This window comes from Dipodomys spectabilis, unplaced genomic scaffold (assembly GCF_019054845.1).
Source record: "Dipodomys spectabilis isolate Male_0828 unplaced genomic scaffold, ASM1905484v1 ptg000141l, whole genome shotgun sequence".
Lineage (NCBI taxonomy): Eukaryota > Metazoa > Chordata > Mammalia > Rodentia > Heteromyidae > Dipodomys > Dipodomys spectabilis.
This window is the reverse complement of record NW_024870818.1, coordinates 2,777,530-2,802,281: the sequence shown is the minus strand read 5'-3', so window position 1 is coordinate 2,802,281 and position 24,752 is coordinate 2,777,530. Positions and strand designations below refer to the sequence as shown.

At 44.3% G+C, this 24,752-nt stretch overlaps 1 protein-coding gene across 3 annotated transcripts in view; it reads right to left on the bottom strand.

Moving 5' to 3' along the window:
- Window positions 1-474: 474 nt before the first annotated feature.
- Sertad2 (SERTA domain containing 2) overlaps window positions 475-24,752 on the bottom strand; it is a 114,143-nt gene continuing 89,865 nt past the window's right edge. The window contains exons 1-2 of one of the 3 annotated variants that reach the window (XM_042691195.1): window positions 22,759-22,979; window positions 475-5,691 (exon numbers count right to left, since the gene is read on the bottom strand). In XM_042691195.1, coding sequence (XP_042547129.1) covers window positions 4,737-5,687 — 951 coding nt within the window. In that variant the 5' untranslated portion in view covers window positions 5,688-5,691; window positions 22,759-22,979 and the 3' untranslated portion in view covers window positions 475-4,736. Of the gene's footprint in view, window positions 5,692-22,743; window positions 22,980-24,752 lie in introns of those variants that run through there. The other 2 variants (XM_042691193.1, XM_042691194.1) reach the window with 2 other exon arrangements.

Below are 24,752 nucleotides of genomic sequence, written 5' to 3'. Positions count from 1 at the left end.
GGTGTTTCAGCACACCAACTTTAGTGTTGGGGATGTCAGGTGTCAGGAAGAACAACTGGAAGCAGGTACAATAGTGGAGATCACAAGGACAGGAGACATGGGCTGGAAAAGTGGTGGGGATGGGAAAAGCAGCAGCAGAAGGGACAAAGAGTCTAGAACGTGGGGATAGACTTGGAGTGTGGACATCTAGGCTGAGGCTGGGAGGATGAGATGCCAGTTGGTAGGGGTTTGGCCCCATGGGGAAGAAGGCAGAGAGAGACGTGGGAGGTGACAGATGCTGGCAGATGCTGATTGCCAGGGGAAGGCAGAGACTGGCTATGAGTGTTGCAAGTCCTGAGTATGAGGCATGCACACGCCTCAGGCGCTCTGTGGAGAGTGCTGGGACTAACCAGGCACAGGGTCCCTGTGCACTTAAAGGTCACCTAACAAAGTGGTTGTGATTCGATCAGAAGAAAAACTGCAAACATGCCTCTCTCATCTTTTAACTGTTTATTGTATAATATAAAACTACAAAAGTAAGACTGCTCATTTCCATGTACATTTAATCTGTTCAATTGTTTAGATTACAGCCCGAACCTACATTGAACACAGCCCTCTGGGTTCCGATGTGACATCTGTAATATTGCATAGAAAAGGCACAGCTCTCAGGTCTGTGGGGAAAGGTCACACCTCCTTTTTGACAAAAAGCCTTCCTCAAAACCCATGCACCAAACATATGACTATGTACATCTTTTTCAAAATCTCCATTGTTTGTACATGTGGACTGCACTTCTCTTCCAAACTTATTCCCAAGAGAAAGTCCGAAACTTTTATTGGCTTTGACTCCAACAATTTTTTTATCCTAATTTTCCAGAATCATTTAGACTCATTCTTGGAAGCATTGAAAATAATTGTACACAAGCAGGAACGCACGCGCGCACACCTTGATGCCATCCAGGTGCGGGGTAGTTACAGAAGGTAACCATTTACAGTTACAGGTTAAATATGCTCTTTTTGATATCTTCAGAAAGTTATAAAGGTCCAGTTTGTAACAGCAAGGTTTTGAAATTAAGACAACTCATATAGAGTAGACTAACAATCACCGCACAAAGTGGAATATCTCTATTTTTTTTTAATCTGTCATTTAAGAAGGCTGCCCTTTGCGGTATTCATAATTCATTGTTTACCACAAAGGTAGTTAATAAATTTAAACTTTAAAAATGATCCGTAAGTTGATACTTTGGCTCTTTGGAGCTTATTCGGTTAAGAAAGTTTCCTTGATTGCCCTCAGGGTGGTTGGAGCACTCCTCCAAGGGGCTATGGCCATAAAAAGCTCAATTGGTGGAGGAGGGTCTGCCATTCTCACCCTGTGGTATGAATGTGGATGCCGGCGTGGCTCCCTTTTGTCATTAAGAGAAGGTGCTACTAAGAAAAATTTTAAAAATATCAACCCTTTGATGCTTGATTTTCTTAAAAATTTGGAGGTATTAAAACATTCCTCATCCATACCTTTTGCATATTTCAAATAGACCCATATTAGAAATGAGAGTAAAAATGAATGTGGACTGTGCATTCAATGAGTCCCAGGGGGCTTGGCTTAGACCCCCTTTCATACAGATTTACATTCCTACGAGAGAATACATTCCTACCATACATTCTGCACATGTTACCATCCAGATGTTGCTAGAGCTCCACAGTAAAATAAATATATTTACACAGGAAAAAAAAAAGAATAAATAACTTATGGGAAAAAGATCACTTCAAATTCAAAGCTCTTAGGATTCTGCTCTCATCTTGTCATTTCATTGCACATCACTGTCAATAGATGACCCCTCCCAGCCCAGCCCTGACCTGCCCAGCACATCTTTCTCAAGTTGCCTGCCTGGCTCTGGATGTGACACAATGTCTTGATAAAGGGAGGCACTGCTGCCAGGAGGCATCTGGAAGCACAACCCACACCAGAACTGGGACTTGGAAGATTCCACCGTGCTCCAACTCTTCTCTGCTGGGACAGCACGAAGTAAAAATAGGACAGAAAGACAATTAGAACTCAGGATGGCTTTGCTTTCTGAAAATGGGCTAGTTCCCCATGTATGTCTTGTTAAAACTTTGAGCATCACAAAATTTACAGCAAGGGTGTCAGTTGAAAAGCACTTGCCTGCTGTTGTTGGGGGGTTTTGTTTTGATTTTGAAACCCAGCCTTGCAAATACACTAGAGTCCGAGAACCAAGTTTGGGCAATGATCCTCTGTGCTTATTTGAACTGCTGCCCAACATATGGGACTTGTTTAAACACACGATTTGCTAATCCAAAGAAAGTACAGTTGTTCTAAGTTACTGTACGTTAGTTTTTGACAATGGCAAATCAACTGCTTTCTACCCTGTAATTGTTGGGACAAATCAACACTATTGGATATGCACATGTATGGCGATGTATGCAGCATGTGGGCAGTTCACAGGGTACTCCAGTTCTACAAGGCATGAAGTCTGGGCAGATTTGTTCTCTACAAGAAAGGGAAGCTCTTAAAACGAACAGGCACAGTGACATGGAAGCACCTACAACGACCCTCACCTTAATCATATGGTCCCTGGTCCATACAGCAAAGGAAATGACACATGTGGAGCAGTAAGAGGTGTCTGCACGGAGGTCACTTGTAAGAGAACAAGTGCAATTTGATCAGTTTCTCACTGCTCTACTGTGTTGATAATTAGTCTTTAGAACACATTCAAACAAGGAAAAGTAGAATGTGGAAAGATTTAATATCATTCGTACATCCTGTTTAGATGAGCAGTTCCTTCATCACAAATGTATTTGCTTTGCCATGTGCATTAGAAAAATAAAACTATGGCTTGTTTAAAGTGCCATTTATAAAGTTGTCTCTTTTTAATTGGCCAGAAAGACCCAATTTTTATCCATGGCAAGAAGTGAGCAGAATTGGTGACTGAATATTGACAAATGACCAACGACAAAGACAACAACAACAACGACAACAACAACAACAACAACAACAAAATCCCATAATTTAAATTTTTTAAATAAATATAAAAGTTATTCCTAAAGAAGCCATCTGCATAACAATATAGGTTGTAACCTGCACTCAACAGCTAAAGTACCATTGGAAGAAAGAGAAAAACTGAAACAGAAAGGCCATAAACAATTTCAGCAACAAGCATGATACATTGCAAAAATGTTTAAAAATTAAATGTACACCACTAGGAATAAAAAGCTACTTCTTAAGGGTGTCCTGGGGGGAGGGGAGGGGCAGAAGAGGAGGAGAACATGCATAGAAATTCCCATCTGTGTATTTGGGTATAACAGCCTTGTAAAGTGTAGTTAAATCGGCAGTTGATTAAAGAAAGCAACCAGACTGGACGCTCTGATGTAAGGTAACAGACTCCAGGTTCTAGAGTCACAAAACTGGAAGAGTGAATCCCGGGCCGGCCGAGGTGAGCCAAGCTCACTGTGAAGATTATAAAGATGCCATGTGTAGCTCTTAGCAACAGGGAACAAAAGCTCTGGAGAAGGGACGCTGGAAAAGGCAATTTACCAACATGATGGATGCGTTCTGGGGAGAATTTCTTCTTTAGGAGCCCTAAGCATTGCAACAGAGCTCAGCTCCAGGAAGAACTTGGTTGCTTTTCATAAAATGCTGTTACGTAAAATTTTGGGTTCACCATAAAAACTATGTCAAAAAAGGAAAGACTTGGGTTTTCCTTAAAAAAAAATTAATTATAATTGAAAGAGCAAACTTGGCAGAACTATACACTTTTAAGTAAAATGATAGCCTTTCCTCAGAAGAGGGAGCTAAGGAGACCATCACTTCAACACCATCTCCCGCCAACTGCTTAATGCAAGTTTGATGAGCAGACTCGGCTCTGGCTTTGAAAGTCACAGTACTGGCGGGCAGTCATGCCAAGGGACTGGTGCCTGTGAAATTTGGGTGTGATATCTATCACCTGGCCCTTTCTTAAAGCGCTGTATGTATGTGGGGCGTGTGTGTTTGCATTTGGGGACATCAACTGCAGATTGATTTGATCCAAATTTTTCTTGCACCATACACATAGAAAACATTACAACTCTATAAAAGTACAAGTGCAACTTGTACATCTGAAGTTTGCAGGAACTATGTGAGCAAATCCTATCAAAATAGCTATTTTGTATGTATAAACAGCATTTGTTTTTAGAAAAACAATATCATAAACTGCAGAATCTGTACAAAAATATAAAATAAATTTGGGCAGCAGTTTTCTAAACAGCCATGTAAATGCAACACTTACGAGGAGTAGTTAATGCCTCTAAAAAGGTTGACTTGCCAAGTCAACCTATACAGGGCAAAAATGCCAGAAAAGGTACAGATTATCTAAATAATATATATATATTTTTTTTTACCTCTTGCAATAAAACTTATAGAAAAAATAGACAAATATGCACATGCAATGTACAGCTTTTCCACCTTACTCCTTGTGCTTCACCTGAACTGTGTGTCTTTCAACATTAGCAACATTGTCTTCAAATGTATTCTTTCCTGTACCAGAGGAGTAGGTCTGAGGAACCACTCCAAAGCTCATTGAAAGTGGTCATACTCGGATGAAGGCACTCCAACTCTGCTCAAAGCAAAAACTAGTGTGATCCTTTTGTAAAATTTTCATTTTCTCTGAAAAAAGGCAAGCAAGGGTGCATGCACAGTGAGGAGAACTGTCAAGGTTGTAGGGACGCTCACAGGGTCTGGGTGGGCATGATCACGGGGTGCCCGGGTCTTAGGACCCAACAAGCACCTCCATGATGTGATCGAGCTCTGTGAGGTCCATTTTGAAAGGCTGACTCGGGGTGACGGGCTGACTGCTGTAAGGAGCCAGAGTCTTGAGAAGGTCATCGGCCGACACAGGGGCCATTTTTGAAGCCGTCCCTGATGCAGATGTACAGGGGTCAAAATCATACATGGACGTGTCAATATCAGCAAACAAGATGTCGTCCAGGGTCAAGTCTGTCAGGAAACCCGTGGAGGTGGTTATTTCAAAATTCCCAGGCAGAGAGTCCATCAGTTTGGGGTCATCAGTGCGGCCCTCCTGGTGCCCTTCGGGTTTCTGGACGCTGGACTCACTAGAGGTCCCTTTCAAGCTGTCAGTCGCTGCTGCTGCTGCTGCGGCCTCTGTGGAGGTAGATGTGGGGCAGAGTTCTTCAATCTCGTCCAAGGCAGATGAGAAGCTGTCCTTTTCCGGTGGGAGGGCTGCAGGGGAGAGTCTGGTAGGAGCTGAAGGCTGCATAGCCTGGGAAGTGCAAAAAGTGTCATCATCCTCCTCAAGCAGCGAGGCAGGGGTGAGGCAGGCCTCCAGGGGCGTAGTGCTTCCGAGGTCACAGGGGTGAGCAGGAGCAGAGGAGAGGTGGCTGAAGGCAGGTGGGGCCTCCCGGTAGCTGTTGCTCAGCGAGTCGTTGGGCGGGGAGGAAGGGGTGAACACAGGCCTCAGGCTGCCTTCTTGCTTGAGTTCCTCCTGGATCCGCCTCAACATGTTGTTAATTAAAACAGTCTTTTGCAAGCTGGGCTCTGTCAGGGGCCTGTGGTTATACAGTTTCATAAGGGAAATGTTGAAGATAGTCTGGCGCTGTAAGGTGTAAGACACCTTGGATGGGCCATCAGAGGGAGACACAATTTTGCCTTCCAGCCCATCTTCATGCTCATCAAACTTCCGCTTTCCTCCTTTACCCAACATATATCTGCAAGGGAGAAAGCAGGAAACGGAATGAGTCACAGAAACGTTAATTTCCACTGTAAAAAGACACTGACTAGAGGTCAGGGCTTACACTTTAGTTTCTTGCTGGTATATTTAGAAGTCGATGAATTTATTGGGGGAAGACCTTTGAGAAGAAGAGAGAATTGGGAAATCTACTCTCATGTGCCTGTGGAGCAATTTTTATCACTAGGTAGTCTGGCAAATGTATTTCTTGAGAAATGTGTACGACCCAGACAAGTTAGGAGTTGCCATGGAAACCGTGATTTTGACTTTCTCAGCTCATGTGATTGCGTTCACATGCCTAACATTATCATGCAGGTTCAATTTCCCTCCCCCAAATAGATTTATTTTTAAAGCTTAAGAACATACAATGTCATGACCTAAACAGACATAGGTGTCATAAATTACAGCTTGAACACATTGTGAACAATTAAAAGAAGCATACAATGTTGGTAGAACTGTGTGTGCTTTCCAAATGCTTTTTCCTTCCTCATTATGCACAGCGCCTTCCTGCCTGTTGGGTGACATGTGGTGAAGCACTTGGCCTATGCTAAATGACCACAGAGACCAAGCTGCCACGGCTTTTCATCCTTGTGCAAGTGAAGGAATGCGTGCTTCCCAGCCTAAGTTTCTCCTCGGCTCCATTTCACTTGCACACAGACATATCTGAATTCAACTGCCTTAAAATTTTAAAGTAATTTGCTGACTAGAAGCACTGCTATTTGGGTACTTGAGACATTTCATACCAAAGTACCTACTGTGGTTCTAGAAATACATATGTATTTCAAAGGAACAAGGACCCCATTATCTCAGACCTCAGAATTGGATAATGGGCTGAATTTTTGGCTGGTTGCCACCTTTTAGATGGTAACCCTTCCAGCTCTCTAGGGCCACACAATCATCACCTCCTTAAACAAAGTCACTGTCCAAACAGAAGATCTCAAGGCCAGCAGCCTCCATCTCACAGACCGCACTTTCTAATCATTTAGTATAGAATGTTCTCCTGCTATCCAGACTAAGAGACGTGCTTGTAATTAAGCCAGGCCTGTGCTTGCTCCCTCACTCTCTACAGCACTCACACCTGAACATGCACTAATCCTCTCCAAATAAGACTTACTCCTGTGGTATCGCCGTAGACATACAATTGCTTGGTGGTTATCCAGGTTTTCTTCTAAATGCTATTTATCTTTCACTAGCTTGCTCCAGCTGGCTGATAGGCCTCTATGATTCCTTCGTTAGCTCACTCCACATCTACATCTACACGGCCTCAGCACTCTGCGAGATCCAAGAGGGACACTCACAAACTGAAGTCTGGTTTCTCAGAAGCTTCATCATCTTCTAGACCTCATCAGTCTTTTCAATTTGGTGTCTCATTCTACAGATAAAACTAACAATCTTTCTTTTCTTTCTCTTTCTTCTTTCTTCCTTTCTTTGCCATGCTATCCATCAAGCAGACATTCATTCAGGGGACACAGTGCTTGGCACACAATCCTACGAGGGGTAACTGACTTCTGATGCCCCAGTATCCAGTTGGGAGAGATGAAGACAGCTGCAACCTATCCAAATCAGCATCAGTTTGAGATTTGTTCATGCTGACAAAGAATGTGAAGTTATGTGTATGAGACATTTCCCCTCCTTTTGTAAGCATTAACAAAAATGGCTGTCAATCACTAAGACCAAAGACCAGGCCTGCCATTAACTTGTTCAAGACAAGGAAGTCTAATAGTAACAACTGGCTTCTCTAACACTTCACGTGACACAGTCCCTGCTGTTTGGGGCTGTAAGTCTCATTTGGGTATCTATTTTGCATAGGACATTTCCTGTGTGAATCAAGTATCTGTTCATTTAAACTTGAGGATGAACAGGAATGGATGTGGTTTCATTTCACTCTGCAGAATACTTTCTAACTTCATACATCAGAAGCTTAAGTAGACAACTGGGGTTTTGAAACACATAACTACGTTCATAATTATACTATTTTTATTTGCTTACAATTTGGCCACTTAAATACTTCCCCAAAACACTCCCTTTAGCCAAAGACCTTGTGCGTGCATTTAATTCTCATATAAAGTTGTTAATCTATGGTACGTTATATAGGAATCAGGCCAACACACTTAAATGTTTATGTGGGTATGCAGATACAGACATGATACACTAGAACAGTGTTTCTTAAAGTGTAGGCCAATCTGTAACTGCTTCTAGTCCAGGGTGAAGTGTGTGTATGTGTGTGTATGTACGCATGCACACACATACATACCCTGCATTATTTAGAAACTTTTATGCCAAAATTACAAAACAATTATATGTCTCCAACATAAAAACAGAAGCCTGCTACATTCTTGTATTTTTAACTTCTTTTTTCAGTAATTATCTTTCTGTTTGTCTGGAGTCTATGAAGGATTAGGTGAAAAAATGACCTAGTACCACATAAAGTTGGAGAAGCAACATCCCCAATTGTAAACCAAAATACAACTCAAAACAAATCAGGGAGAGCTCACTGCCCCCCTGAATTTTTTTATTGGTTTTCTAGAGGAAAGGTAATCATAGTATAGAACTGGATTTTTTTTTATGTCTTGTTTCCAAGAAAATAGTATTTGTCCTTCCTTCTTTCCTTCCTTCCCTCTCACCCTTCCTTCCCTTGCCCCCCATCTCTGAGTCTTGCTATGTGCCCTGCTTTCAGTAATTTTCCAATATTACATTTCTCTAGAAATAATCAGTCTATAAACTCACATATTTGAAGTGTCCAGGCCATGTGATTCTGCATATCTTAACAAGATCTATGGAGATACTTTCGAGAGATCTCAATAAGAGAACCACCTGATTTCCAATTAGAAGATCCAGCTGGTGAGAACTGTACGATAATCCTAATGGTTTAGGAAAAGACTGTTAAGACATCTGTAATGCTGTGTGGGAGGGGAGGTTAGAGGTCCCTTGTAAGCAGACCTGCCAGCAGGAGCAGATACAGAAATGAAATCTTGTACATTGTATACATAAACTGACATGTTGAATTGAAGCCTCTTTGTACAACTATTTAAATAAAAAGCAAATTTATTTTTAAAAAAACACAAAGAAATCAAATCTTGGATGCTCTCCAAATGTCAGAGCTTTCATTAGTTCTGAACTGAGGCAAACTGGTTCCATACCTAGTGAAACTGCAAAATGTACACCATCCTGTTTCAATACTAACAGTGGCTAAACCATTACAGAAAGGAATAAAAATGCAACAGAATCACATCTACTCTATGCCTTCATTTAAAAGTTTTCCCAAACTTTGCTTAATACACCATACTAACATAACCAGTAGCCTGGTTGGAAGGGACAGGGTTTTGAGAACTCACAAAACTCTTACTCTCACTCTTAAGCCTTTGTATAACAGCACTTTCCTTAAACAGGGCATAATTAAAGAAAAAGAAGAAGAAATACAAGAGACACAAGAACCAAAGGCAAGAAGCCAAGCACGTGGGCCCCTCCTGGCCTCTCCGCCTGGCTCAGGCTGGCCAAGGCCAGGGTCGCCAGCTCCTTAGAAGACTTATTTCTCCTCCAGCACTCAGAAAAAATAACAATAGCTCTTTAAGCACTGTTGGAGAGGCACGTGACCTTTCAAAAGGCCTCACTAGCAGCAGTTTGCAGAGGAAGAAGTAGCAGGAGCTCATTAAGGGCTTCCCAGAGAACAGCAGGGAATGGGGTTCCCCTTGGCTGTAGATTATGGACTCTGGAGCTCTTGGGCCTGGAATTCACACAAATGAGGATCTAGAGACTTGGGGCTTTGACACCCCACTTTTTTTCCTCCTTTGGCTTTTAGAAAAACCAAGCCCAAAGTTCATGTCTTCTACCAAGGGTGCAGATAAAAGATTCAGACTGTGAACTTCTGTGCTGGGTTGTAGAGTTCACCCCAAGCAGAATCGGATGGGTATTCCTTCTCTCCTGGGCCAGTTTAAACAGCTTCAACTGACCAGGTACCAGTGGCTCACACTTGTAACCATAGCTACTTAGGAGACTGAGATCTGAGGATCACAGTTTGAAGCCAGGTCAGGAAAGTTTGTGAGACTCATCTTCAATCAGCCACCCAAAAGCCAGAAGTAGAGCCATGGCTCAGGTGGCAGCACACTAGCCCGGAGCAAAAATGTTCAGGGACAGTATCCATGCCATAAGCTCAAGCCCCTGGACCTGCATAAAAGGGCTGGGGGTTGGGTGGGGGCTGAAAAGGACCACAGCTACTTTGCTATTCAATATTCACTCTTTTTTTAAAATAAGGTTTGAGATAAAATACCCTCCCTTCCCTAATGAATTTGTAAGAAACAAATTCCTAGCACTGTGTATTTTAACAGCTGCCCCACTCCTAAGGAAAGCACTGCAACTGCAGCTCGGCATCATATATGTTAGGCAAGTGCTCTACCACTGATCTACTACACCCCTAGACTTGTTGGTGTTTGAAAAATAGGTTTGAGCAACCACTAACTTTAACAACTAAGTTTTAAAGAACAAAATTCATTGGTAGCAATAAGTGCAAACTCTTCTGGGAAGATTAGTGCTGAATAAAAAACTATACACCAGACCTGGCCCAACAATTGCAAAGCTTTTCATTAAGAAGGACCTGCTTCTCAAAAGCTATAATCTGTTCTGGCAGATGTCCAAAAGTAACAAGTGTCATAGGAGTTCCCTCAGAAGACAAAGGACCAGAGGGCCAGGAGACTGACCTATTCACGGCTCTGTAACTCCTGATTTTGAGCAGCTCTTACAGGAGGGAATGGGAGAGACTGCTGTGATCTGGGGTGGTCAGGGGAGACCATGGAATATTTAGGTTTGGATTTTAGGTAGAGTTGTGTCTTAATGTTTGTTTCCAACTTTAGATGTGAGCCCCATGAGGTCATGACTGTTTTTTTTTTGTTTGTTTTTGTTCTTTTTTAAAAAAATCCTCTGCACAAGGCAATCCCTGAACACATAAAAGGTTGTGTGTGTTTGTGTGTGTGTGTGTGTGTGTGTGTGGGTGTGGGTGTGGGTGCACGCCTAACTACTGAGTCTGAGACAGGGGAGAGCTCCACAGACCTCAGACAGTTTTTGGTGATCTGAATACAAAGGGCATGAGGGCCTGAGAGGCAAGAAAGCTCTAGCTCTCTCTCAGAGTCTTTCTCATTTATCCTTCCACTCATATTTGGGCAAGTAGAGTTCTTACTTGAGAGGCCTGGGAAATATACACTGCAGTTTTGACTAGAGCTCAAGTTTCCTCAAGTCTCTAGATCAGTTGGGTCTGGAGACCTCAGCACCATGATTTCCTCCTTTATCATTACGCCACTTCACATTTAAGTTCAAGAACATCTTTAGTCAGTCTTGACTCTGAAGGTCTTCCTATCCATAGCTAACTAAGTAAGTAGAACCATGTCTGTAATGGCAACTGACAAGTGATACTGGTGTGTGTGTGTATACACACATGCAAGTACACACACATGAGAACATGACAGGACTGGGGCTTGAAGAGCTTTGACTCTCAGCTTTTTCACTTATAGTTGGTGCTCAACCACTGGAGCAAAGTCTTCAGTTTCAGCTTTTTGCCAATGAGTCTTGTGGATTTATTTCTCTAGGCTGGTTTCTAACTGTGTTCCCTCCACAATCAGACTTCTGACTAGCTAGGATTATAGACATGAGCCATGGCTTGTCCCTTCTTTTCAATAGTTGGATACGGATACATGCTATGCTGTCCAGGCTGGACTTGAACTCCTGGGCTCAAGTAATCCTCTTGGCACAACTTCCAGAGCTGCTTTGATTATAGGTACTCATCACTATTTCTGGCTTGACAACTGATTAAAAAAAAACCTCAAAACTCTACATGCAGAATTATGATGTCCTAAATGAATGACAAAGCCAGTTACTCAAAATGAAACAGTAGATCCCACTGGCCTGAGGGCTCCCAGGTGATTCTTGTGACTCTTGTGACTCTTGTGAATGCCTGAGGTTTTATGCCCAAACTTCAAGAAGGAACTAAAACAGTACCTATGTTAAAAGGGCAACATTTCACTGCTTTTATTTTTAAAGCTTTTAGGGGGGAAAAAGAAGCAAACATGGAACAAATTTAAGAACTTGCGTCTAATTCATTGTTTCAATTATTTAAAAGCTATGTGTTTTACAAGTATTTTTAAAAACACCACCTGTAATGTTATTTGAACTGTCAAAATAAATTACGTTTTTAAGGGATGAATATGAAATATGTTCCCAAACTACCATTTTTGTCACCCCACCACCATCCAAACCATTGTTTTCACCTGCCGGCTAACTTCAGCCCACAGCTATACAACTCCCCTCTCAAGAGGGGCTGCAACTGGGTAGCCCTCCTCAGCTCACTGAGGATTGGTTTTCAGACAAAAGAGGTAAAATTCTGCACCATGTTTTAACTCAATTCATCCCAAACAACTGTCATGTCATTATGCCAGACAGAGGAAAGCCCTCTATTGCTGACAGACTTTTCTACTCTTAACCCAGAGAAAGAGAACTAATGTTATAAATACAAGGTCTTAAAATGGGAGGGGGGAGGGCTAACAAATCTGTCAGTCAGTCAGTCAATTTCTGGAGAGAAGAAATGACTGGATGGGCTGGGAAGGTGGCTCAGTGGTAGAGCGCTTGCCTTGCATACATGAGGCCCTGGGTTCGATTCCTCAGCACCACATAAGCAGAAAAAGCCAGAAGTGGTGCTGTGGTGGCCTTGAGCTGAAGAGCTGAGGGACAGCACCCAGGCCCACAGTTTAGGCCCCATGACAGGACCCTCCCCCCCAAATAAAAAATTGCCGGAGAAACAGTGAATGTGCTCACAATCAAAGGGGCCCCTCAGTGAACATGGAAGTGAATGGGACACATAGTTCTTCAGCTGAGGGAGGGTGAATTATCTGCATCTGGAAGAGGGATGCATGCTAACACCAGGTTGGGTCAAGATGGACAGGATGTCTGAAATCACCACTTCAAGAAATATCTGAAGGTCTACTTGGTTTGTACCCATACACATTTTCAAGAGCTTGGTCCAATTTCCTTTTGGATTTGTAAATAACTCAGAATTTTCCTATGGGGGGGGGGTATATATAGCAGGCTCCACAATGAAGTGGCATGTTATCTCAAATGTCAGTTATAAGGTAATTTCTGTGAAATCTGCAGTTGGGTCAGAGAAGTTACTGGCGTGGCATGTGGCTTTGGTCAGCTGGTGATGTTCTTTGCCCATATCCCTAATCTCCTCAGTGGTCCAGTATGACCATTAACGGTGACCACACAGCTGGAGTCCAGCAGTACCAACACTACCACTAAAAACCAAGTGGAGAAACACACATTCTTTCGGTGCCTGCTGTGACAGAGCAGAACAAAGGAGAGCTCCTGGCAAAATTACTTGCGCCACAGACTTCTGAGATCAAAAGATGGCTCAAGGTTGGGCAAAAATTGTATTGAGACAACTTCTAAAACAGAATATTCTCATTTCTCCTAATTCCATCCACTTGCCTTCAGATGCATTTATGATCCTGTTTTTTGAGGTGGTCCAAATGGACAGCCTTTGTCAGAAGGACATTCCCACCAGTTCAGTTGCCAGGAACCTTGAGCCTGCTCTGTGGGGCCCGGTCACTCAGTGGCACAGAAGCTTCTCAGAAGGGAGGAAAAGCATACTTCCACGCCGGGGGGGGGGGGGGGGGGGGGGGGGGGGGGGAGGGGGGGGGGGACCATTTTGCTTGGAAACTCTTCACATTTAGATATTACAACCTTGAAAAAAGAAATCTGATGATGTCTGAAGTTTTAAACTGTATCTCCCTTTCTTCCCCCCACCCCACCTTCACAGTGAACAACAAAACATACAGCCCTAAGAGAAAGACCACCATAAAAAGCAGGTGGTAGTTGGGAGGCAGGCAAGATCAGAAAGGGAAGCTATAGAAAAGGAAGCTAAAGAAACAGTCCATACCAGGCTGGGCCTCCTATGAGGCTTCCAAGCCACCAGGCGCTATGGCTGAGGGAGTACTGACTGACTGTCCCCCTCCAGGAGGGTGCCCAACATGAAGACATGGTATCTGCACCAAAAGGTACACACTTCGGCCCTCACTATCACTGTCTTTGGCCCAGGGGAGTCACAACAACAGAGACAGACGACCGACTGAGAGAGATGCTCTGCCATTGACAAAGCAAGGACTTGGAGACAGTAACACCAGTGACAAACCTGTAAAGCTGCCAGGAGCAGGAAGGTTTTTTGTAGTTGTTGTGTTTTAAACCAAAGCCCATCCAGAGCTTCGAAGGTCCCCACAGTAACATCCATGCTAATTGGTAAGTAAGACAAAGCCTCCCCTAACAAATCAGCAATGTAATTATAAAGCCAGTCACTAGATCCAGCCAGTTCCCCAAGCTCAGAGAGGCTGACTGTAATCTGACACCAGGCTGGCTGCAATGTCTCCAAGAGGCACTGGCCTGCAACCCCTAGCCCTATCATCCCCCCCCCCCCTCCTGCCCTCAGGGACCACTGAAGTAAGTGCCCCTCCCAGCTTTCCTGACCAAGACCTCAGGCCTAGAGAAAAGGCCAGGAGGCCAACCTCCAAGTAAATTTAAAGAAACAACTTTTACCCGGTGGTGTTATTTTCCAATGTCCACATTGTAACAAACTGGGATTTTTATATGCTTCTATTATATTGCCAACAATTTCTAATGCTGATCGTTTATCAAATATATTTTCTCCTGGAAAAAAACAAGGAATTTTTAAAAATGACAAGTCACCAGTTAGTAAACAAGAACTGAATTATGGGGGGAAATGTACAATAAAGACAAACAGATAAAATAACTTATGGCCTTGTTAGCATGTTAACATCTGGAGGAAAATGGCTTTTTAAAACATGTAAGTCGCCGGGTGCCAATGGCTCAGGCCTGTATTCAGAAGGCTAAGATCTGAGGATCACAGTTCAAAGCCAGCCGAGGCAGGAAAGTCCATGAGACTCTTATCTCTAATAAACCACGGGAAAAACTGGAAGTGACGCTGTGGCTCAAGTTGTAGAGTGCTAGCCTTGAGCTGAAGAGCTGAGGGACAGCGCCCTGAGTTCTAGCTCCACAACTGACAAACACATACATACATACAAGTACTGTATATGCCAAGTACTATAAAATGTTACTAATATCCTGGCTTAGTGGTTTCAGTTAGATGGGAATTTTAGTTATAATCCTCAAACCTAATGAAGTCAGGGAAACCAGTCACTTTCTAGGGATGATGGATGTGCTAACAATTCTTCAATCTAACACTTCTGGATTAAAAGCAAGAAACTTAGTTCATGTGAAAGGTTGAGGTGAATTAATAGTTTCTGAAGTTAAGTTTCACAAAAATCTACTCCAAAGCTGATGTCTGAAGTTAGCATACAAGACAAAACAAAACAACCACATGGATGAAACAAGATCAACAAAAAAAAATGTCAATTCCTTTTGAAGCAGCATGACAGGTACAAGGCTGTATGTTTGGTTATGTCTGGAATTTTCCATAACAAAAAAGTTTAAAAACAATAGGTTAATATGTATTTTTAAAACTCTACAAATGAAAAAAATCAAATAAACACAGCAAATTATTTATATCTGTGATTAAAACTGTTAAATTAACTTGATAGGTATTTTTACGCAGAAGAAAGCTACTAACACTATGTAAACAAGCATGCCCGGTACAAGTTGGAAGGCTGTAAACTCTGAAAGACAGCATGCCAAATATAGCCACAAGGGGGCATAGCAGAACAGCAAGGTACCCTTAAGTCAGCGGCTCCACTACAATTAAGACAGACCGACCAACCTCTCAAAGCGTACACATTTCCAAAAAATTGTTCCCAAATTCAGGTATCCACAGGGCAATGCTAAGCTAGCTGGGAGGGTAGCCAAGCCCAAATTAAATTATGTTATGCTATGGTTCAATCTCTGAAACACTGTACTAGAAAGGTTATTGACTATATAAGTAACACTGATGTTTCAAAAACCATGGTTGGAATCTATGGAGGATTCTGGACATAAGAACAAACACATAAAACCCAACATAAATCTAAGTCATGATGTGTGTACTTGGAGAAACCGGCAGAGTTCAGATTTCCAGTGGGGGTTTGAATGTAGACTCCTAGCCACACAATGAATCTCCCACGTTTACCACTAAGAATTTTACTAGTATAGAAGCCTTCAAGAGTCTTATTACTTCTTAATAACAGTAAATTACCTTCATACTGAACAGATGCTGCTTCAGGCAGTTCTTTGGGAAAACCCTTCATAAAGGACATTGGGAAGGAGCCATTTAATTGTAAAATGTAATGTAGTTAATTAATCTTAAGAGATAATGAAGCAAAGGTACCACGTAACCACTTGCTGGAATTCTTTGCAATCAAATTACAAGTTCAAATTATATGATGGTGAATGATCAATAATATTTCTAACAGATGGACTAATGCCATTTTTTCCATTTGAAAATCAGTAACTATTTATAAATATTTTAAAAATTACTTGGTAGCAGGAATACATCTTCAACATCATGAATTGAAAGCCTCATGAACAATACGAGTAGGAATCCTCAGGTTTGATCCTTACCGCCCCCCCCCCAAGAGCATGCCAGTAAAGTTAAGCCAGCCTCACTGAAACCTGCCCCCTCCATTCCCGTGCATAATGAAAATATTTTTAGAGAGTATTTATAATTGCTTGGTCTCAACCCTCCTGTAGCATCTTTTCCCCAAAGATACCTTGTTTTTCCCCTCACACTAGAGACCCTTAATAAACAATGTCAGGGGAAAATAAAGACTTAGGATAGACACCAAAGGCTTTGACAACTTCTTTTTCTTAAAGAGGCTTACCAGATATATAAAATGGACAAACTAAAATAGAAAAATATAAATGTTAATTCTGTAAATCCAATTCTGTAAAGAAAAAAAAATGTTTGTTAGCCAACTATTCTCCACTGATGAAAACTAAGGAGGAGTAAACATGTTACCTCTCGAAGTGCTTTTATGGAAGTACTTCTTAAAAGTTAAAGATTAAAAACATCATGCAGGCTGGCCAGTCCCAATACTAAGGAGGTGGAGGCAGGAGGATCTTGATTTTGAGACCAGCTTGGGCTACACAGAGAATTGTAGTCCAGCCTGGGATACCAAGGCCTGGTCTTGCAGGGGGAATAAAATTAAGAAAAGCAAGAGAAGGAAGAAAGTAAAGGAAAGGAAAAAAGGAAATAGGTGAGGATGAGTTAATGTTTTCAAATTTGAAATGGCTTACTAGTAGGAAAAGAGTCTTAAAATATTCCTCATAAATATGGCATGAATTTTCTCTCTCAACATCCACAAACAGTCCACAGAAGAAAACTAGGAAATGTTATTTCTTTACTTATCTACTGAGGAAGACTAAACACTGTATGGTATGGCCTAAATCTGGATGCCTTCAGAGGAAGATATCACATTTCTACAACATGACATGCATGACATACGGGTACAAAAATGTGAGGCACAGGATAAAGAAATATGCTTCAGAGACATGGAAAATGAGGAAGTAACTATTCTAACACATAAATATCTGTTCCATGTAAGTAACCTACAGATATGTAATGTTTGTTTTAGTTGCCTTTAAGAATCAGGTCGTTTGGTTTTATGAAGACAATCTAAACTTTGTTATCATATACTTGAATACTTCACACAGTAGAAAAGGGCAATGAGGATACAAACTAAGCTTGAGTGCACTGAAACTATCTAAACTTTTTTTTTTAAACCCTACTTTTGGCTGTTTCAAAATAAAACACATTTCTTCCCTAGGACTTCTGAGTAGTGATAATGACTCACTAAGTTTTAGGCAAAATTAATCAGTTAAATACATTCAAAATAACCAAAGCACTACATTAAATGAACTACTTACTTTTTTTGGGGGGGGGGGGGGCTGAACTCTGGGCCTGGGCACTGTCCCTCAGCTCTTCAGCTCAAGGTGAACGCTCTACCACTTGAGCCACAGCGCCACTTCTAGTTTTCTCTGCTTATGTGGGGCTGAGGAATCAAACCCAGGGCCTCATGCATGCAAGGCAAGCACTCTACCACTGAGCCACCTTCCCAGCCAACTACTTACTTCTAAGAAATATACTTCTTAACACTTACATTTTAATCACTTTCATGCACCTTTTTCCCCCTTTCATGCATCTTTACAGAAAGGTTTTTTTTCTAACCCACCCAGCTATGCACCCCCAACTTCTCTTTGTCCCTCCCACATCTTTGGTAGCTTTAGAGGAAGCAGGGGTTACTCCAAAACTGCATTTTGAATTTGTAAACAATTCCAGTCAGACGGCTAAGAACTGCTACCAAATGAAAATTCATGTTATATTTCTGGACAAACAAAACTATCCCCCCCCCCCAAAAAAAAACAAAAAACCTGCCTGCGTTTAAAAAACTAAAACACTGGCCTTGTACGCTCAAGTGTCTGTGGTCACCAGCATCTCACACACACACAGAGAGACACACTCATGTATATACATGTGTATGTATTGTTTGGTGCTGGAGCGTTATCAACTCGTAGGCTTGTTTGCCCAATAGCATGTGTGATGCCCTGGGTTTGATCTCTAGCACTAAAAAAAAAGAAGAAACTTAACATTAACAACAACAACAACAACAAACTGTTCAGAAAAGCCCATTACCAGGTTCCTGACAGAGAGGCAGAGTAAAAAGGCTGCTGCTTCTGCTACAGAATATATCACCCAAATTCCTTTACCAGATCAGTTTTCTAAAACACCGTGGAAGACACACAGAATAAGCCATGAAGATAACCCCCCCTAAAAAAAAAAAAGAAAGAAATCTGAAAAGCCAATCTGTATCATCTGTAGCCACCCACGGGAGATCAGTTTTAAGCAGTGTGCTGCCTCATTATTTCAGTGTGCAAACCTGTTCTGGAGTAGGGATGACCTTGGGACTTTCAGATTCCCCAGTCTAACTTGGGCAATGTTTCTCACAGGGTGGGGTATCTAGCAGGCCTGCTCCAAGCCCTGGCGTGGTCTGGAATGATAAGCAGCCAGCTAGAGAAGAGGAGAGCAAAGGTCTAAAGGTTGATCTGCAGCAGGGGACTCTTGATTATTGAATTTGTGTGACTGGAGCAGAGTCAAGGGTAAATTACTTTTGTTCAGCATGTTCACAGCCCACTAACAATCATATGTACATGTACATATACGCGCCCTCCCCCCAAGCATACATAGACTATGAATAAGAATTCCTTTCCCTTCGCTATTCTAAGCGAAACTCTACAGAATAAAATTGCTTAGGTCAGCTGCTTCTTTTTAGTTAACCACCTATGAAGGTTTTTTAAAAAGGAGAAAGAAAAAGCTGAGAATCAATTAGTAACCCTGAAAAACTACAAGTGTTTTGCAAAGTGACAAAAAGATAGTAATGCAGACATGAATGAGTTTTAAGTGCTTACGTTTGCTGCTACCTGGAGTTACTAGAGAAACAAAGCTGCCTTTGGGCACCTCAAACTAGTCAGACCTGCTGTAGCAGTCGCACAGGCTGCTGCTGATCTGTCCTCTGCCCCTTCCCGCCAGCCCCCACCCCCACATCGGTCCACACGTTCAGTCCCCTTGCCACAGAGCTGCCAGGGCACAAGCACTCTCCCCTCTACCCCCCCTGCTGGGAGGCAAAGCTAGCCCCAGGCACACAGTGCACAAGAAGAGGAGGCCAGAGCTTGGCTCCATTCAGAACTGAAAACAGCAATGGGGGTAGAATACAACTAGGTGATCCTGGCTTCCTACAGATCCATCAAGTGATGGTGTGCTAACTCCAGTGAATCCTGACAGGTACTTCCAATCAAATTCAGAGGAAGAACACAAGATCCTGAGGGGAAACAAATGAGTCTTTTCGGGTTTAGGAGCCCTCAGACCAGAGAGAACCAAAGTTCCAAAAAGGTGTTTGCATAGTCTGCGTGTGGTACTTGTTGAAATGACAAGTTCCTATCTGGTTTATCTGATTAAAAATCGTACATGTTAAAAGATACTGTAAATGTTTTTTTATTTGGAAATATTAACTTGTTCATATTTCAAATAAAAATTTTAGATGACTGAGCATGTTTTTGTTTGTATCATGATCTTCAAGAAACAACAACAACAAAGCATCTATTTATTAGCCAGAATAGGAATGTCGTCTTATGGGGCTGACATATGCCATTCACACATTCATACAAAGAATGAACTGCCATGCAGTGCTAATGGAGAAAGACACAGCTCTACACAATGAGTGATGGACGCTCCAGGGGACAAGTTCTGTTCATAAGAGTTCCCAGCATCTGCATACAGGCCAGAAGTTTGGCTTTAGTTCCAACTGCACTGACCATTAAAGACAAGCATTTTTCCTTTTAAAAGCAAACTAACTTTGGTTAGTTGTTATTGCCTTCAAAATTTAAAGACTAGATTAAACACACACACACTTCTTAAACAAGTCACAGCTTGTGGGTTTCTGTCAATTAATGGGTAATTATTAATAGTATGTAGAAAATACACAATTTTTTGTGTATTGTAGTGGTCACAGCACTTTTAATTTTCATGCTCTGCTTGTTGGAATTATTTAATGGCAAGATATTGGAGGGCTGATACTACCCTTACTGTGAAGCCATTTTCACTTAAACTGGAGCTTGCCCTCTGCTGCCTTCAGCATACACCTGATCTTTGGACTCAAGTAATCAGAGACACCTCCCCCCACCCCCAAGAAGCTCCTGCAACTAGAGCTGCCTCCTAAACCACAACTAAGACAATAAATATGAAATTTCTGTACACAAGAAGTTTTAAAAAGCCTACAAATGCACTAAGGCTCATGCTCCTAAATACTGTATCTGTAGTATACAATATTGACAAAATAGTCTTGATTCTGATAATAGTAATAAACTTAAAGCTCCTATTTTTACTAGTGCTTTTAACCACCACAGTAAAAGAAACCTAAAAATTGCTGCTGCAGTAGCATTTGCAACTAGAGTGCAAAATATATTCTGACTGAAGATATACTTGTGTGTGACTGCTATTGGACCACTGCTTAAAAATAGTGGCTGCCAATCGCCACACATAAATTTGAATAAACTTTAGAACACCAAAATATATGCTTTGTTATGCCATTATTAATAGTAATTTAGTGTGTATTAACTGGGATACACACACACACACACACACACACACACACACACTCTAAATTTCAAGAGCTCTAATGAGGATAATTTAGCAAACAGGAGTGTAAAGATTTTCTAAATCTGAGTTTAAAATCCTTCTCTTGGTTCTTTAATGGAAGCAAGCCTGAGCAGCTGTTATCTAAGAGGCTACAACAACCGTCTGCTAGTAAAACTGACACTAGGCCACCTCTTGTACATTTGGTGGGCACTATAAAATGTTAGCCCTCTCTTCTACTTGCCAAAATGCAGTAAGAGAACTGTCGAGTTTTTTTTTTTTTTTAAATCATAAGAGTTCTCACTTAAGAGCAACCCAGTTATGCACATTTTAATCAGGAGGAGAAAGAAGTAAAATACTGTTTTAAAGAGCTCCTAACTTGATGTACAACATAAACAATTTTATACTAACATATAATACCACTAAGTAAGTCCATAAAGCTAAGGGAAAACTAAACATTTGTCTCAAAGCTTTTTAAATGAAGAAAGTAATGAAATGAACAGGAAAGGAGGGATACACAAGACAAAATATTCCTGCCTGAGTCAGAAGTTGGGATGTTGGAATGAGTATTTTCTTTTTTTTTTTTTTCACCAGGAAGCACGCTCAGTCAGAAGAGCCAGCTGTACAGGGGGAGGGGGGCACAGGAGCTGCCGGGGTGAGAAGCCTGAAGGGTAAGCTAAGCAAAACCAATGCAGCTCTCAGGTGGACGGCCCTCCAGGGTTCGAGGGGAGGCAGAGCCCACCTCGCTGCAGTCCGGGGAAAAGTCCTCAGATACAATAAAGCAACTATGAACCCTTAGGGCCCTGCTTACTGCTAACCACAACTTTTAGGCTCTAAACACACGCTAGAAACATTTCTTAACGTTGTGAAATCAAAAGGCATATCTCATGAACAAAGCTTGAAAACATTTTCCCTCTTGCTTAAGGCCGACTGGGGCTGTGCAGTAGTCCCGGGATGGCCGGCTCCCCCGGCTGCCCCACGGCCCTGCCCCACTCAGTGCCTGTACCAACTTTCTACCTTCGGAGCCACCCAGCTTGCAAGCAAAAAAGTTGCTCTACGGCAGACCGTGTGGGATGCTTTTGTGAAACTTCTGCTGAAGGGGAGGTAAGTTACGACGAGGGAAGGATGAGCACAATTCACGATGATCTGTGGATGCAATGGCCGTCGGAAGGCACCTCCTGCCTGGACGGTACAAAGTCTAGGGCTCGGGACAGCTGGCCCCCTCCGCCCCCTCCGCCCTCTCTCAGTCACAGGCGGTTAGCACCAAGATGACTTGTACATTTCTCATTTACAAACCAAAGACACGCCGAAATTGACTGATCCCAAACCGATCCTGTCGGGCGCGGACGAAGAGAGGATGGAAAGGGACGTTTTAACTTAAAAAAAACATCACCGGGAAACGCGACCACACAACCCAGCCAGCCGGCTGCAAACCCCGCCACGGACCTCAACGGTGAGGGAGCCCCCGAGCCGGCAATCCGAGCCTCGAAAAAGTCTCACCCGTTCACAACACAACCGTCAGCCCCCCACGCGCGCGCGCACGCACGCACACACACACACACACACAGAGCTGGGAAAGGCGACAGCGCCGGGCTCCCTCCGCCCCACCTCCCGGCTCCCACCAGCTGCCGACCCCCTCCAGATCCCGGTCGGCGGCCGCCCGCTCCCCGCCCTTCCCCCCGCGGATCTGTCGGCGGACGCGGAGGTCGCGGCCTCGGCCCGGGGTCCGCGGGCGCGGGGCCGGGAGGCGGCGGGCGGGAGCGAGGCGCCGGGTACCTGCTCCAGCCCGGAGCCCTCGCCCGGACGCGCGGCCCCTCCTCCGCCCCACGGGCTCCACCGGCCCCGGCCGGGTCCCCGCACCGGCCCCCGGGAGCCCCGCGCACCCGAGGACCCTCCCGGCCGGTCGCGGGGTGAACTTACCACATGCAACTCCACCTGGGAACTAGAGCATCCGGAGGGGTTTCCGCCCACTCCTCAGCTATGCCCGCTCCATGCGGGGTGCCCGCCGCGGGGCCCGAGGGTGGCGCCGGGGAGCAGACGGCAGGCGAGCCCCAACCTAAGACTCGGGCGTCCTCGGCCCGCGCGCCGGGAGCATTATACAATGGTGGAGCGGCACAGCGGCACAGCGGCACAGCGGCACAGCGGCAGCGGCGGCGAGATGGAAGCGGGCGGCGGGCGGCGGGCGGCGGGGGCGCCCAGAGCGAGCAGCAGCTCCAGCTCCAGCACTCGCCGTGCAGGAGTGACGTGCGGCCCGCGAGCCTCCCGCGAGCTCCGGCCCGGCCCCGCAGGCCCCGCCCGCCGGCCCCGCCCCCGCCGGCCCCGCCCCGGCCCTGCCGGCCCCGCCCGCCGGCCCCGCCCCTCGACCACCGGCCCCGCCCCGGCCCGGCCACCCCCACCCCCACCCCACCTCCCTCCCCCGCGGCGATCCCGAGAGGCGAGATAAACGCCGGGCCCCGCCGCGGCTGTGGAGGCGCAGGAAGGGGCCGGCGGAGCGCCAGGCGCCGCCCCGAGCTCACCCGCGGGCCAGCGCGCGCGTCCTTTCAGGGCTCGGTGGGGAAGCCGCTCGGAGGAGGGGAGAGAGGAGCGGGGCCCCGGCCGGCCCAGCGCCACTAACCCCGCACTCGGGGGAGCAGGCAAACGAGGCGCCGGTGACAAAGGCGGCGGCGGCGGCGGCGGCGCGCGAACGGCCCGCGGAGTCGCGCGACCGCAAATATGACAAGCATCTGAGCTATTCGGCAACTCGGGGCGGTCAGCGGGGCGGGCAGGGTCCCCGCAGGGCCGGGGGCGGGGGATCCCCCGAGGGCCCGGTCCTCCCGTCCCAGTGGCGGCGTGGGGGCTCCAGCCGGAGCTGCCCTCTCCGCGCCACACTCCCAGACGGATCCCTTTCGGAGCCGGCCGGAGCCCAGGAGGGGCTTGGGTGGCCCAGTGAGCCAGGAGCAGAGCCGGCCGCCGGGCGCCGGGCGCGGAGACGCCCACAGCCCACAGGCTTCGCGCCGCCGGGCCCGTCCCTCCCTCGGCCAGGCTGAGGCTCTGAACTCCTCACGGGAAGCAGGATTTATACAGGGTGCAGGCAGCGTGTGTGTCTGAACGGTTTGAATTTAAGAGCACTAGGAAAAGAGGCCAGGAGACAACTCAACTGCAAAACTCAGGGTTAGAATTACAGGTAGCTTCAGTGTAGAGACAGTACCAAAGTAATTCAGGCACCTTCAAGTTTTGGCTGGCACCCCAATCAATAATTTCTTCCTAGATTACCGCTTAATGCTCAACTCTGATGGTTGTATTTAAGGCTAATAAAGCTTTAAGACCCAACATAAAGGTGATTATAAGTCGTTAATACAAAGACAAATTTAGACCTATTCAAGCTTATATAATGATTTATCAATCAAATTGGTGATCTTACTGAAATTAAACTTGGACTGAAATGGTAGAGGAGACGGTGCCTAAACTGCATCTTTTAGGGAAATAGAAAAAAGAAAAGGTTGTTTCTTTTTAACTAAACCTTCAACAGATGTTTCCTTAAATATGATCAATGCCAAAAGTTAGTTATTTGTGGACATCTTTGGGAAGATTCATTATAACACAGCAAGACCCTCTGCAGGTCTTGTAGAATCTGTGCCTGAATGGCACAGTATTCAGACATTGTTCTAGGGAACCAAGATACTTCTCAGCTACAGAGTTCTGTATTTCAGAGACGACACACAGTTTCCTAACCACCCACTCACTTATACTTTCAGTGCTCACTTTAAGGAAAAGCCATTGAAAATAGAAGCTACAATAATCTTTTTCCTGTGATATCTTTGTAGGAGGCCAGAGACATTAACTCTGTTGAATTTAAAATGAATTTTACTGCTATTCATGAATTTGAGTTAGCAGAAAGACTTGCAGAATTTTTATACTTGAATATTTTCTAGAAAATGGCTCACCAAATG